This window comes from Callorhinus ursinus, unplaced genomic scaffold (genome assembly GCF_003265705.2).
Source record: "Callorhinus ursinus isolate GAN/ISIS: 27379988/994484 unplaced genomic scaffold, GSC_fseal_2.0 scaffold32, whole genome shotgun sequence".
NCBI classification, from domain to species: domain Eukaryota; kingdom Metazoa; phylum Chordata; class Mammalia; order Carnivora; family Otariidae; genus Callorhinus; species Callorhinus ursinus.
Genome location: NW_027397094.1, coordinates 17,348,600 through 17,361,862, shown reverse-complemented (window position 1 = coordinate 17,361,862; position 13,263 = coordinate 17,348,600). Strand labels below are relative to the sequence as shown.

Genomic DNA, 13,263 nt, shown 5'->3' with positions numbered 1-13,263 from the left:
GAGATCAGACTGAAAATCTTGCCTTATATTTGCTTCCAGATGAACTGCATAATACCTTTTTGAATTTAAACCCAAAGTGTCTGCTAGCACGGGGGAGGGGGGTGGGAAGGAAGAGGTGGAAAAGAAAGAAATTATTTTTCATGTCGGCATTTTATAACTGACAAATCACTTGCTAGCCTCGTCAGAGAGTGCCATTAGCCTCAGAAATCAGTGCTTCTAAGTGCTTTAAGTTAGGATGTTCACTCGGGTAAGAGCCCATATTGATGCTTTGTTTTGGAATGGGATGAGGAGGGGCCACTGGGGGCAGGCAGAGGGTGGGAAGTCTATATGCAGCAAATGAAGTGTGCGATAGTTGAGTGAGGAAACGGACACACACAAAGGTATATGTGTGCTTGGCTGTACATGTGTGTGTGGTGTGTGTGTCCCATATATTTGAACATATAGACAGATGCCTACAGTATTGCTACTAGATGACAGAGAAAATCACTTGCATAAAATACGCCTGCGAAGGAACAGCTTAGCTTCATCTAGCGCTGAGGATTTTATTGTGCCAGTGATTCTTTATCTCGCTGTTCATTAGAATCAGCTGAGGAACTTCAAAGATGACCTTGGCGGAACTCATGTGCCAAATTCTGTGTTCCTGGGATGGTTACCAGCTGAAATCTCCATTTTTTCTGCCTTCTGATCGTTCCTTTTCACGGACTGCTTGGGGTCTCTCTGTGCCTGGGGATCAGGAGTCAGCCGAGGATTTATGGGGAGGTTATCACCAGACTGGGGGCTGACCTCCTTTCCGGGATCTCCTCCTTCAGTTTCCGGCCACTCTAGAGACCCTGGACTCTGTCCTCTGACACCGCAAGCCAAAAAGGCGGGGTTGCTATGGGTCGTAGAGTAACCATGAGAAACACCACATGCATGGGCACTCCACTGGTTTTCTTCTTTTAAGAATTGAACCCCTTCCCATTTCTGCCTGCTTCTGACTGCTATCTGGCCCTTTCCAATACTTGCTTTTTCTGTTTTGATCGGGGTTTAGAACTGTGCTCTGAGCAAGGGTTTGCCCAATACAAACTGATACTCTTGCCTTCGCAACAGCAGAACTGGAAGCCTTTGTCTCTTTTCCCTCCCGTGGCGTGTAGCTCTATAAGAACCATTGAAAACCCATTTGACTACTGTGTATGAAGGAACTTAAGACACTGGTCCTCACTGGTTGTGAATAGTCACATCATCTTCATATACAGTCATCCCCCTTATACGTTCCAAAACCCCCAGTGGATGCCTGAAACCACTCGTCATATGGGACCCTGGATAGACTCTTTTTTCTTATGCATACATACCTCCAACGAGGTTTAAGTTATAAATTAGGCACAGTAAGAGATTAACAACAATACGAGTAAAATAGGATAGTCATAGTATACTATAAAAAAGTTATGTGAATGTGGTCTCTCTCAAAATACCTTATCCGATGGCACTCACCCTTCTTGTCCTGACATGAGATGGTAAAATGCCACGTGATGAGCTGAAGTGACGTGAGGGACAGAGACCCAGTGACATAGCGTCAGGCTACTACTGACCTTCTGAGGAGACATTAGAAGGAGGGTCATCTGCTTGCAGACCGCAGTTGACCGTGGGTAACTGAAGCTGTGAAAAGCGAAACCACAGGCCAGGCAGGGGGTGCTGTATAGAGCCCAGCATCCATCGCAGAGGCCATATATGACCCCCTATCCAGTGACACAGATACCACTTGTGATGAGACTTTGCATGATCGTAAAAACCCTATATTAGGAACAGGTCACAAGTATGTAAATGGTATTAATTTGACCGATAGTGGAACTAATTTTTTGTGTAAAAGCCAGTCACCTGGGGTTTGTCATGTATGTTTTTGGGCTGTGCTAAGTCTTTGGAAGACAAAGATATTTGCAGCACTGTTCTCATGACATTATCACCACCAAATGGGCTCCATCAGCCCCTGGAAGCATCCGAGTAACACCTTCCATGGCCCAGTTCATTAGAAAACCCTGTCACTGTGTCACAGGAAAATCGTTGTAAAAGTTCCACACTTGAGTTGCCCGACAGAGGAGACTCCAGTTATGTAAAGGCCTTTCTCAGAGGGCGAGTCTAAGACAGTTGTCTTCCCAGGCACCCAGTGAACTTGGAAGAAGTCGTCCCGACAGAGCTCTGTCTTGGTGACCACAGGGCAGTACTGCCCCTCCCACCCAGGCTTGCAGGGTGTGGGGGGCGGGGTCGATGGCGGGGCTGGAGGAGCTCATCCGTGGCCTCTGTCTCAGGTACCCTGATGCGCTTTTGAAATCCCTTCCGCAGGCCTGATGCGCTCGCGGGTCCGGGGGGCCGACGCGGCCCAGGCCAAGGTCCTGACGTTCCTGGACAGCCACTGTGAGTGCAACGAGCACTGGCTGGAGCCCCTCCTGGAGAGGGTGGCCGAGGTGAGGCGCGGGGCTCGCGCTGTGCGGCAGGAAGTGCTGCTTGGACATCTGTTCCTAGAGTGTTGTCTTCACCATAGGAATCTACGGCCAGGGAGAAAAGCACTTGACAGGTTGGGTGGGGGGTTGGTCTCCCGCGGTGCTGCTCGCTAAGAAACCCAGCCTGCGGGCTGGTGGCGGGACGGGTGCCCGTGACCACACCGTTGACCCGTTGAGGCTGTCAGGGTGACCCGTGGCACACTCTGTGTACCTCTGTCTCTAGAAACATCATCAGTGGTATTACTTTTGGCCTTTTGCCATGTCTCTTGCCTTTTACTTGGTCTATTGACTTTCTTTCCTCCCTCCTGAGAAAGTGTTTCTTTGGGGTGATAAAACAAACTTAACGCAAGTACTAGAGAAATAGAGAATGAACAAGTCATGCCTTTTACAAGTCAAGCGTGACAAGGACATAGACAATGGACAGGAAGTCATGGAATACTAGCCACAAGCTACTAGGAATTACCATATGACAATGATGTCGATCTTGTACACTAGCAGTTGTTGATAGGATGGATGATATCTAGTGCTCTTTACTAACCGCATGTTAGGCACATTACCAATCACCTTTAATCCAGGTATTACTCCCATTTGACGCATGAGGGACTTGGGGTCCAGGGAACTTAACACATCCAAAATTCATATAGGAGGCAGAGCCAGGGTGGCCAAGAATGTTCGAGCCCATCCCTACCTGAGCGCTCTTACACATCGTACCCACCCACCTAGCCGAAAGGGGAACCCCCAGGAATCTCCGCCCCACCTCTCCCGGGCCAGTCCCCACAGCCCCAGGCTGCCCCCCAGGAAGGCAGAGGACACAGGGAAGCCACGGCCCAGACGCTAGCACGTGCGAAGACCCCGTGCGTCCACGGCGGAACTGTCAGAATTATTTCCAGTACCCTCTCCTCAAGTAAGGACGGAAGGCGTGGAAAATTGTAATTCTCACTAGTTCCAGTCCTATCAAAAGAAGTCAAGACAAAAGAAGCGGACTGAGAATTTGAGCACATTGTATGTTCTTTGACTCCCACGCCCAGGTCCAGACGGAGCCGGGCAAGGAAGATCGGATTCTCCGAGCTCAGTGCCCCGCACGGGGGTTTCTACCCTGTAAACTTGCACCTGGGGGGTGATGGAACTTTATACTCTTCTCTTACGTGTTCCTCTGATGTATTCTGTTCTTAGCTCTGCAGCTTCTGTTACTAATTTGTTTTTCACAGTCTTTCTTCTGGTTAACGCGGGTTCTGTAAATGGCTCGAGGAAAGCATTTACTCTTTTGTTAACTAGCCGCATGGGGCGATGCCTCTCACCAGCATCAAGCATCTGATTTTAAAGAGGGCAGGAAAGTTAAAAGGCCTTATGTTCACAAACCACCAGAATAATAACTGTGGCAAAAAGAAATGCCTCCAAGGGGGAAAAATGCTTTGTCGGGTAGACTCACAGGGGAGACATACTTCGAATCTGGGATTCTCGAGTTGACTTGGGTTACCTTCAGCTGTGATGATAACCATGTGCTTCTCATCACACATACCTCGGGCCCACAGAAACAGATTCCTAGCATCGTGGCGTGGCTGTCTCAGCCGGGCGTCCCTTCCCGAGCTTGACCACAGCTCACAGGATAGGATACGTAAGGACAGCCGAGCTTCGATTCTGTCAGAAGGAAAGCAGCCCCGTGCTGGGAAGTTTTGGCATTTGGGGAAACAGAAAAGAACGCTGGGGACACACAGGTGCAGGCCTCGCCATCAGCCAGGGCAGCAAACACCAGAGGTGTCCCGTGGCTACAGCTGTTGGCTCTCGGGGAGCGATTCTCTCTGCCCCCCCCCCCCCACTGCTGACCTCGGTCGGCACAGAACAGACCCTGTCCGTGACAGTGAGGGCGGGGCGCGTGGGATGGGGAGCCCCCAGCCTCCGTCTCCATGGGCCTGGGGGCTGGCAGCTGGTGAGAGGGGCGGCGGGTGTCGCTGAAGCCGCCGGACACCGATGCCTGCCTCCGGTGGGGCGGGATGCTCTGTTTTGTTTGCGATACCGACTCCCGTCTTTTGTCAATTTGTTTTTCAGGACAGGACTCGGGTCGTGTCCCCTATCATCGATGTCATTAACATGGACAACTTTCAGTACGTGGGGGCGTCCGCTGACCTGAAAGGCGGTAGGTGCCACCCCTGGTCCGGCCTGCCTTGCTCTGGCTGTCTGCATGGCGGCTGATCACTGCTCCCGCTCGGTGTCACGAGGGACAGTGACAGCAGCTTGCTCACCGCCAGCGCACGTGCCACGAGCAAAGGGCGTCTCGTGCCCGACAAGTAGAATCTCATAAAGAGAGAGAAAAATGGCCTTCTTTCCCTTAAAGAACTTCCTGTGCTTCCTGTTCCCCTCTTATCTCTTTGACCTTCTGTGGCTGTGATGACATGTGTGGCTTAGTACACAGTTTCGGTGTCATTTTTAATCGGAGAAGATTAAGCCTTCCCAAGTCGGAGTCTGGGACGAGGCGGCGCCAGGGCTGACAGGCGGTCTGTGGTGAGCATCACAGAGCCTGGGGTTTGTAGCGTGAGAGGGCTGGGCTTGCCTTTGCCTCCTTCCTCTCTGACACCAGCTCCCCTGACAGCCTGCGTCTCCCAGGTGGCAAAGCCCGGGTCAGCCAGGTCATCCCCGGCTCCTGCTGACCACCCAAGCCCACTCGGCACCCCTACACCTGGCTTGGTTGTGGACCCCTCCTCCCCACCCTGCTGACCATCCACATCCTGCGTTGAAGGGCCACACCAGCTTCCTGTTGGTCCTCACAGCCTCTGGATGTGCTCCTTCACACCCAGCCCCCCTGGGGCCCCACGAATAATTTGTCTCATGCTCTCCACCTTCTCAAAAACTATCAGAGGCCCCAAAGACCTTCTGTTCAAGTGGGCTGCATGTATCAGCATTTGCTGTATTAGAAATTAAAGCCAAGAAATTGTTAAAACACAAGACAATGCAAGTACACATCCTGTTGTCCACCAGCGTGCCAATATCACACGTTCTGCAGCTTCTGGAAAACTCCATCATGTACTTTTGAAGGAGTGAGCATGAAAGAGGCATGTGAGGTCTTAGTGTAAATACGAAAGTAGTCTTGATGGGATAGACCCCCGAAGGGTCTGTGGACCCCCATGGGCTCCTGGACCGGGCCTGGAGAACCACCGAGCTCACGTAGCGCTTCATGGTGCTGAGAGGTGCATAGGAATCACGCCGGACGCCTCGAAGGAACTGGTCACATGACATCTGGCTCTTACTGGTTGTCCTTCTGTCCCTGGGGCCGGGGGGTGGGGTGCGGAGGGCGGTGAGTGGCTGGCAGGGGCCCAGCAATGAATGCTCTGTGCTCTAAAACTCAGCTGTTTGGCAGCCACACCTCTCAGAACTCAGCTGAGAGCCAAGGGGTCAGCAAAGACTGCCCAGAGCAGCTAAAAGAGATATCAAAGCTTTTGCCTTCTGTTTGTGTAATCTATTCACTATTGATTCTTTACACCTGAGATCCATGGTTTCTTTTCTAGCTGTCCAGCACCCCAGTTGCTTTATGTGAAACAAGGGGCTTCTTTTCCCACCTTCTAACACTTGGAGCTGATTAGAGGAGGACTGACTATTCCGGACAGACACACAGACACAGGATTAACTGACAGTCTAGTGTCAAAAAAAGACCGTGAAACTATAAAATGGGGCACGACCTCAGAAAACAGAATGCTGAGACAGTCGGTGAGAGTCGGGTTTTTGACCCCACCTGCCATGTCACCGTGGGCCGGCCGGTTCACCTCTGTGCCTCAGCATGCCCATCTGAGAAGTGGGGAGATGGGAACGCCAGCCACGGGGGTAGTGAAAGGATGAGAGTAGCCAGCGTGAGGTCAGTGACGTGAGCAAGCAGCTCCCCCATCCCGAGGCATCAGCCACAGGATGGTCACGGTGGGAGGACTCTCCTTACATCAGGAGACGTAACATTCAGAAAAGATGCTTAGCAGATGGTGAGAAGGTTTGGGGTTTTAAAGAGGACCAGTCCCTAGTTTTCAAGAACACCTTAGTGTTCAGAATGTCTTCTTCCCCCCAGGATTTGCAAGAGCTGCGATTGATGGGCTCTCTTCTCCCATAGCAGCTGCTTATTCGAGAGCCAGTGCAGGGACACAGATGCCCTGGGGCAGGGGTGGGGGTGAGGGGTGCAGGCCTCCTGCTGGATCAGAAGAAGAGGATGCACCAAATTTGCTCTAGGAGCATTTTCTCAAATCCCTTTAGGAAAAAAAAAAAAATCAAGGATGATGTTTTTAGCAGATTCTCAAAACCTAATAAAGTTTGTCTCTTTGGAACAAATTAATAATAATGACCGTTCAAAAAATGCAGGTAATATTATGTCACCTGGCCCATTGGGGCCTTTGCATTGTCTGTTCATAACACAGGCAGGACGTTTATTGTTTCCCTGGTTGAGGCAGGCCCTCTGCCTCAGGGAGAGCTGGGCTCTTCAGGAAAAGCCTGTGTGGAGCCTGCCTCAGTCTCCCTTCTGTGCTGCTGTCCCTGCCGCTTGGTCTCCCAGCAGCTCGCTGCTTCTTTGCTAGCCTGCCACACTTGGCAATAACAGCTAGGAGGCCTTTTTAGTCCCATGCCTCTGGTTGGACCATAAAGGATACTCTGCTGGCCCAGGAGACCCCCAGCCCACGCCTCCCATCCTGCTCTGTTCAGGCTGCAGACACAGGGGCTGGCAGGGCAGTTGAAATTTGACCTCCGAGCACACTGAAGAGAAATCCAGACTTAGGCACTGCACAAGCCCTGCCGACCAATGAAAAGCCTGGTGGCACAGAGCTAAAGGATAGACGGCCCTGGAGTAGTTAGGTTTGGCTGTCAGACCTTTGGAAATGCAGTGAGCGACCTGTCACCAAGAAGTGGTCTCCTCGTGTGTCTCGAGAGCATCAGCAGGTGGGGTGTGCTGGCACCCACTGGCTCGATGCAGGGTGCCTTCTGAGTAAGGGAAGACCCAACAGCTTGGGCCAGGGGCCCACAAATGTCAGAAACCGTGTCCTGAGTGACCTGTGGATTCTAAACGCGAATTAGGACAGCTGCCGTGTTTCTCAGAAATCACAGCCTGCTGCCCGCTGTGCCCCTTCCTTTGGCTCGTTTTCACCTAAAAGTTTTCCCTCTGCCACCTCGCCCCCCGTGGTTTAGTTGCAGTCGAGGGTCGTGGAGGAGGCCAAGTTGGCCGACCCAGGGAGGCTGTGCCCTTGTTCTTCCCCTGTGTTCTTTTGCCCTGCTCGGGGACGGGGGGTAGGCACAGTGGCAGATTTGACTCAGTCCCACCCATTTTCTCCCTCCTCACAGCCCTCTGCTCCCTATCAGAGTTATTCTCAGGCATTTAAATTGTAGGAAGGCCTGACCCACATTTTCTGTTTGGGGTGAGCTTTTCAGGGAAGGAGTCGGTCGGTGTATGTCCTCCCCACTGGTCCCCCCACCCCAGGTTCTTCCCTCTCCTGCTGCTTTAGTGGTGGGTGTTTTTATTTAATTTTTTGCTGTGGGTGGTTTTCAGTGAGTCCAGTCCAAATATCAAATACGTCTAAAACTCTGAGGGACAGAGGTGCCAGGAACGCACTCAGTTCTCGTCAGCACCCTAATGTTTTGTTTCTTTTCCGTGGCCGGCAGGTTTTGACTGGAACTTGGTCTTCAAATGGGATTACATGACCCCAGAGCAGAGGAGATCCCGGCAAGGGAACCCGGTCGCCCCCATAAAGTAAGTGCCGGAATCCTTCCGGGTGCCCCTCCCAGGTAAGACCCTGGCTCTGGCCCCATGTTTCCTAGAGACATAGTTAGACTCTTCATTTTCCTGCCCGCTGCCGACACCGTTTCCCCTGTCCTGGCTCAAGGGAGAGTTTCTGCCACCGAATCATAGAATAAAGTACTTTGAGATTTCCTCAGATGAAGCCTAACCTATAACTATAGGAGGCAGATCTATGAGTTCTGGGAGTTCCTCACGTTTATACTGTAGAGCGGTTTCCAGCAGGGCAGGCTCTTCAAGTTGAACTCGGGGACCAGGGAAAGGGGAGGGCGGGGGAGTCCTCTCGACTGCTGCCCTTCCTGGTTGGCTTCCCTCCCTGAGCTGCCTCTGCTCTCCTGCTGGCCCACAGAAGACAGAGCTTGTAGCCATTAACACCTGGCTTTCAGAGTCAACCACCTGTAGCTGGGCGTGAATGTGGGCTGCCTCTTCAGGCTAGACATACATAAGTGGCAGCCTTGCCACAGACTTCTGGCACTGACTTCCGGGCACTGACCACCCACACTGACCACCGGCACTGACTTCGGGCACTGATCTCCGGCACTGACTTCCAGGCACTGACCACCCACACTGAACATCGGCACTGACTTCCGGGCACTGACTTCCGGCACTGACTGACCACCAGGCACTGACCACCCACACTGACCACCGGTACTGACCTCCGGGCACTGACCTCCAGCACTGACCACCCACACTGACCACCGGTACTGACCTCCAGCACTGACCACCCACACTGACCACCGGTACTGACTTCCGGCACTGACCTCCAGCACTGACCACCCACACGGACCACCGGTACTGACTTCCGGCACTGACCACCCACACTGACTTCCGGGCACTGACTTCCGGCACTGACCACCCACACTGACTTCCGGGCACTGACTTCCGGGCACTGACTTCCGGCACTGACTGACCACCGGGCACTGACCACCCACACTGACCACCGGTACTGACCTCCGACTTCCGGGCACTGACCACCCACACGGACCACTGGTACTGACTTCCGGCACTGACCACCCACACGGACCACCGGCGCTCGCTAGCATTTATCCAACATGACAGTGTGCTCCAGACCGCCAGCACTCGACGTTGAGTTCTCAGGGCATCTCCTGGGAAAGAAGTAGGGGCTCAGTTAGCCCCGTCCCAGGCTGAGGAAGCACAGCGGTGTTGGTCCCAGCTAACGGGAGAAACTGGCTCCAGGACGAGGAGGAGACTAGCTGACACTAGCCAGCATTTCCCGAGTGTGCTGAGGGCTTGGACATATGGTTTTTTGAAATCCTCTAAGCAAACTGAGGCGCAGAGAGGCCAAGCACTTGCCTAGGGCCGCTTGTCAGTGAGTGCCTCCAGCTTCAGTGGTCACTCTCTCGAAGGGGACACCTACTCCGCAGTGGGAGTGCCTGAACAGGGCAGTGGGAGGCCTTTGAAGCCAGCAGTGAGAGCAGCCCGAGCTCCAAAGGGGGAGCCATGGCGGTGCGGGGGTTTTTAAGGTCAGCTTCTAGACCTGACCTTGGCATTATAATGCAGGAGACCGAACCCTGACCTCTGGCCCGTCTCCCTCTCCCCTTCCACCCTCTCCACCTTTCCAGAACCCCTATGATTGCTGGCGGGCTCTTCGTGATGGACAAGCTCTACTTTGAAGAACTGGGGAAATACGACATGATGATGGACGTGTGGGGAGGAGAAAACCTGGGTATGTGAGAGCCTGTGTCTTCGCTTTCCAATTCTGATGAAACCGTGGCCTTTTCCTACCCACCAAGGGCATCGAAATGAAAAATGGAAGCTTTGAGGAGGCTGTTAGGCAAGAGCAGGTGGTATGCAGGGAGCCAGTTGGAAAAAAAGAAAACAACTGTAAAGACCTTAGTCACCATTCATCACACACCATCAGTCCCCAAATAAGTATAAATAGCATCACTTCCACTACAGTGTCTGGGGCTGGGCGTTAAATCTGTCGCCCTAAGTTAGAGCACAGGATGCTAGAAGACAGGCAGTCTCCTTGAAGGGAAAGGCAAGTTCTTTAACATCCTTTGGATCCGAGGGTTTGGACAGCGAGCCTGTGGGATCCGTGTTCCTCCATGTGGGGTGGAAACCAGCCTGGGCCAGCCTCGTGGGGTGGACTGAATTGTGCTGCAGGAAGTCACACAGAGCCAAGAGGCCTTGGCGTTTAAGCCCTTCTTGACTACGTTGTGAGTGGTTCTAATTTGGTTTGATTTTTTTTTTTTTTTTTGGTTTTTGTTTTTAATAACCCATGCAAATCAGTTTTCTTTAGGTTTAGGGACAATGAAATTTTATAGACTTCGGTCCGCATTACTAGCTGCATCATATTTATTGCGTTAAAATAGAAAGACTCTTCTTATTTTGTTTTATTGTTTGTTTAGGGTTTTCTGCCAGGGGTTCTGAACTGAGTCTCCTCAGCCACTGTTGCTATTGAATTCATTACACCGGCCATGGGTGGGCATGCCTGGGAGAAAGCAGAGCCGGGCAAGGACGTCACTGTCATTTTTAGTAGTTTTACCTGTAACAGAAAGTTGGATATTTTTTTGTTTAAAAGAAAAAAAACGAGACTAGGCTTTTATTTTTCTCTCATTTTATGATGTGAAAGTTCGTGATAACATCTCCTCTGCAGAGCATTTGTCTGCCGTGGTTTGATGTTGAAAGCTTCTCTAGGCTCAATAACTACACTGGGACAAAGGACCATGAGTCAGACTCCTTTTGGCTTTTTTAATGATACGTTGACAGGTAGGGAGGACTTGTATTAAAGTCGTTTGAGCACGAAAGGCTTCAGAAGTATTATTAATCTTCTGAGGAGAATTCTGAGTCACCCTCGCTCCACAGACGTCTCCTGATGGCTTCGTGGAGACCTGGCCAGCCAGGACCCCCCAGTAGGACAGTGCATCACTTAGGTGACCATCTCCTGAAGCCACCGAGTGGTTTTCAAAATGTGTGCTATTACCTAAAAGCATGGATTAGGCCGATGAGGTGGTGGCCAGCCTTGTGTCACAGGGTAGAGCGTTGACTAAAACATCAAAGGGGACATTTCACAGAGAGACCAGAGGAAGGGAGAGAGTTTTCTTAAATGACCTGGTTTGGTTGTTGGTGGTGGTGGTGGTTTGGTTTTGTATTCATGGAGCTGTGCCATAGGGGAGGTTCCCCAGAAGGGCTTGAGGGGCCTGGGGTCAGGGTGGGGCGGGCAGGGAGGGAGGGGCTGGAGCAGCCCCTGCCTGGGCCCCGTCTAGCACCTTCCCTCCCCTTGCCTGGCTCCGTAAAGCCACTCCCGATGAGTCTTCCCACTGTCTTCAGAGGTCAAGCAGGCATATGGGTTCCAGCAAGGGAAGTCCCCAGTATGATTCCTTCTTTCTGAGACCGCTGTGACTTCTTTCTCTGAGCACTGGCTGCACATCCGGTGGCTGTCCAGCCTGCGAGGCATGTGTGGACGTGTGTCGGGAGAGGTGTGGGGTGCAGGGATGCGGGAGTAAAATCCAAAACCGCCTCCTCGAAATACACCCACCCCCCAAACTAAAGAACCACTGCAGCTTCTGCTTTTCCTAGCTGGTCGTGTGGGCCTAATGTAAGCAATTAAAAAGACAAAGAACCTGATCCTGAGCCGGAGGGAGACACAGGGGTCAGGCTCCTTGGGCATAGTTGTCCTTTGTACCGTGTCCCCACAGCATTAGGATAGAGGCTATCTGCTTCCAGTATATTAGTTCATTTTATGCTTTTTTTTTTTTAATTAAAGGGTAGCTAACACACAGTGTTACAATTTCATTAGTTTCAGGTGCACAACATAAAGATTTTTGACAACTCCGTACACTTCATTTCATGCTTTCTTGAAGGACCGAGGTCTTCACTGAGATCTCAGAGCAAAGGCCAAGATGCAAACACAAATTGCCTAACTCAAAATCCACCAAGTTATCTTGAGGAACCATTCCCATGTTGTAGTGTCGTCGAGTCCAAGTGAAATCAGAGCTGAATGTAATTGTAATCCTATGTGGCCTTCAGAATCTCCAACCAGATCCCTGAATGGATCCCCCCTCCTGGTTTAACAGCTTTCCCATAGAGAAGGCACAGGACCTTCCTAGCCCCCAAGTTTGAATGTTCCAGTTAGGCAAACGTATATTTAAGTTTTATGTCCTGAAATACAGAGAGCTTCTTGTTCAAAGTGTTGTTGAATGCTAAGAAAGAAAGTCAGAAGCCCTTCATTGCAGAGGCTTGGGTGGTCATGACCTTGTATTTCTCAAGGCTGTGAGGGAATTGGTTACGAAAGGCCTGTAACAGCTGTGTGGATCACTCATTTCCAGCCACTGGGGTGTTCCCTATACTTCAGCTTGCCGGACCCAGGCCTAGGAGCTCCTGCTGTTCTGTCCAAGTGGGAGTATGTGCCTTCAGCTGTGCAGTCTGGGCTCCTGCTGTCACAGACCAGGCCTTGTCTGGAGGATTTCCCCAGCACCTCACTCGGGGTCTGAGGTAATCCCACCTGACTTCTGATCCTTCTATACTTGCAGCAGTGACGGCTAATTCTGTGGATTCTGTCTTGCCTCCTCACTGTGTTCATGATGTTGAGGAAGCGCCCTTTTATACCAACTACGACGTCTGCTGCAGGGACTCGGATGGTTAGGACCTGTCCTAATCACAGGTGCCTGGTCAGAGGGTCCTGGGCTGTTCCAGACGGGCCAGCCACGTGCCGAGCTTTGCCCAAGTACAGAAGCATAAATTTTGAAGTCTAAGAAAAGCATTTTTTCTCCAGGGTGGAGAAAGCCCAGGTGCATAGTAGTGCTCGGTGCGCGCAAAGTAAGTTTTAGAGAAAAGCGACATGTACAGTGGTCTGTTGTAGTTAAGATCAGAGCTTCATTGTGGGGGCATTTCATGCCTTTTGATGTTTGTGCACCTTCATCGATGCCTTTTCTAACAGTGTTGATACTAAGCAAGTGCAAATGTCATACCCCGTGGTCACAAACCAGCTAGTGAAGTATTTAGTGCGAGCATTTCACTGGTTGATACTATGATGCTACATGGACATGCGTGGTCTTATGCCCGGGGTCCTTT

General features: G+C 51.6%; 1 protein-coding gene across 7 annotated transcripts in view; it reads left to right on the top strand.

Moving 5' to 3' along the window:
- GALNT2 (polypeptide N-acetylgalactosaminyltransferase 2) overlaps positions 1-13,263 on the top strand; it is a 181,272-nt gene that overhangs the window by 147,220 nt on the left and 20,789 nt on the right. For all 7 annotated transcript variants that reach the window (XR_012374330.1, XR_012374331.1, XR_012374332.1 and 4 more), the window contains exons 7-10: positions 2,317-2,438; positions 4,521-4,608; positions 8,094-8,181; positions 9,810-9,913. Coding sequence is in view for 3 of the 7 variants with exons in the window: in XM_073879065.1 (XP_073735166.1) it covers positions 2,317-2,438; positions 4,521-4,608; positions 8,094-8,181; positions 9,810-9,913 (402 nt within the window). In the remaining 4 variants the exon portion in view is untranslated. The remainder of the gene's footprint in view (positions 1-2,316; positions 2,439-4,520; positions 4,609-8,093; positions 8,182-9,809; positions 9,914-13,263) is intronic.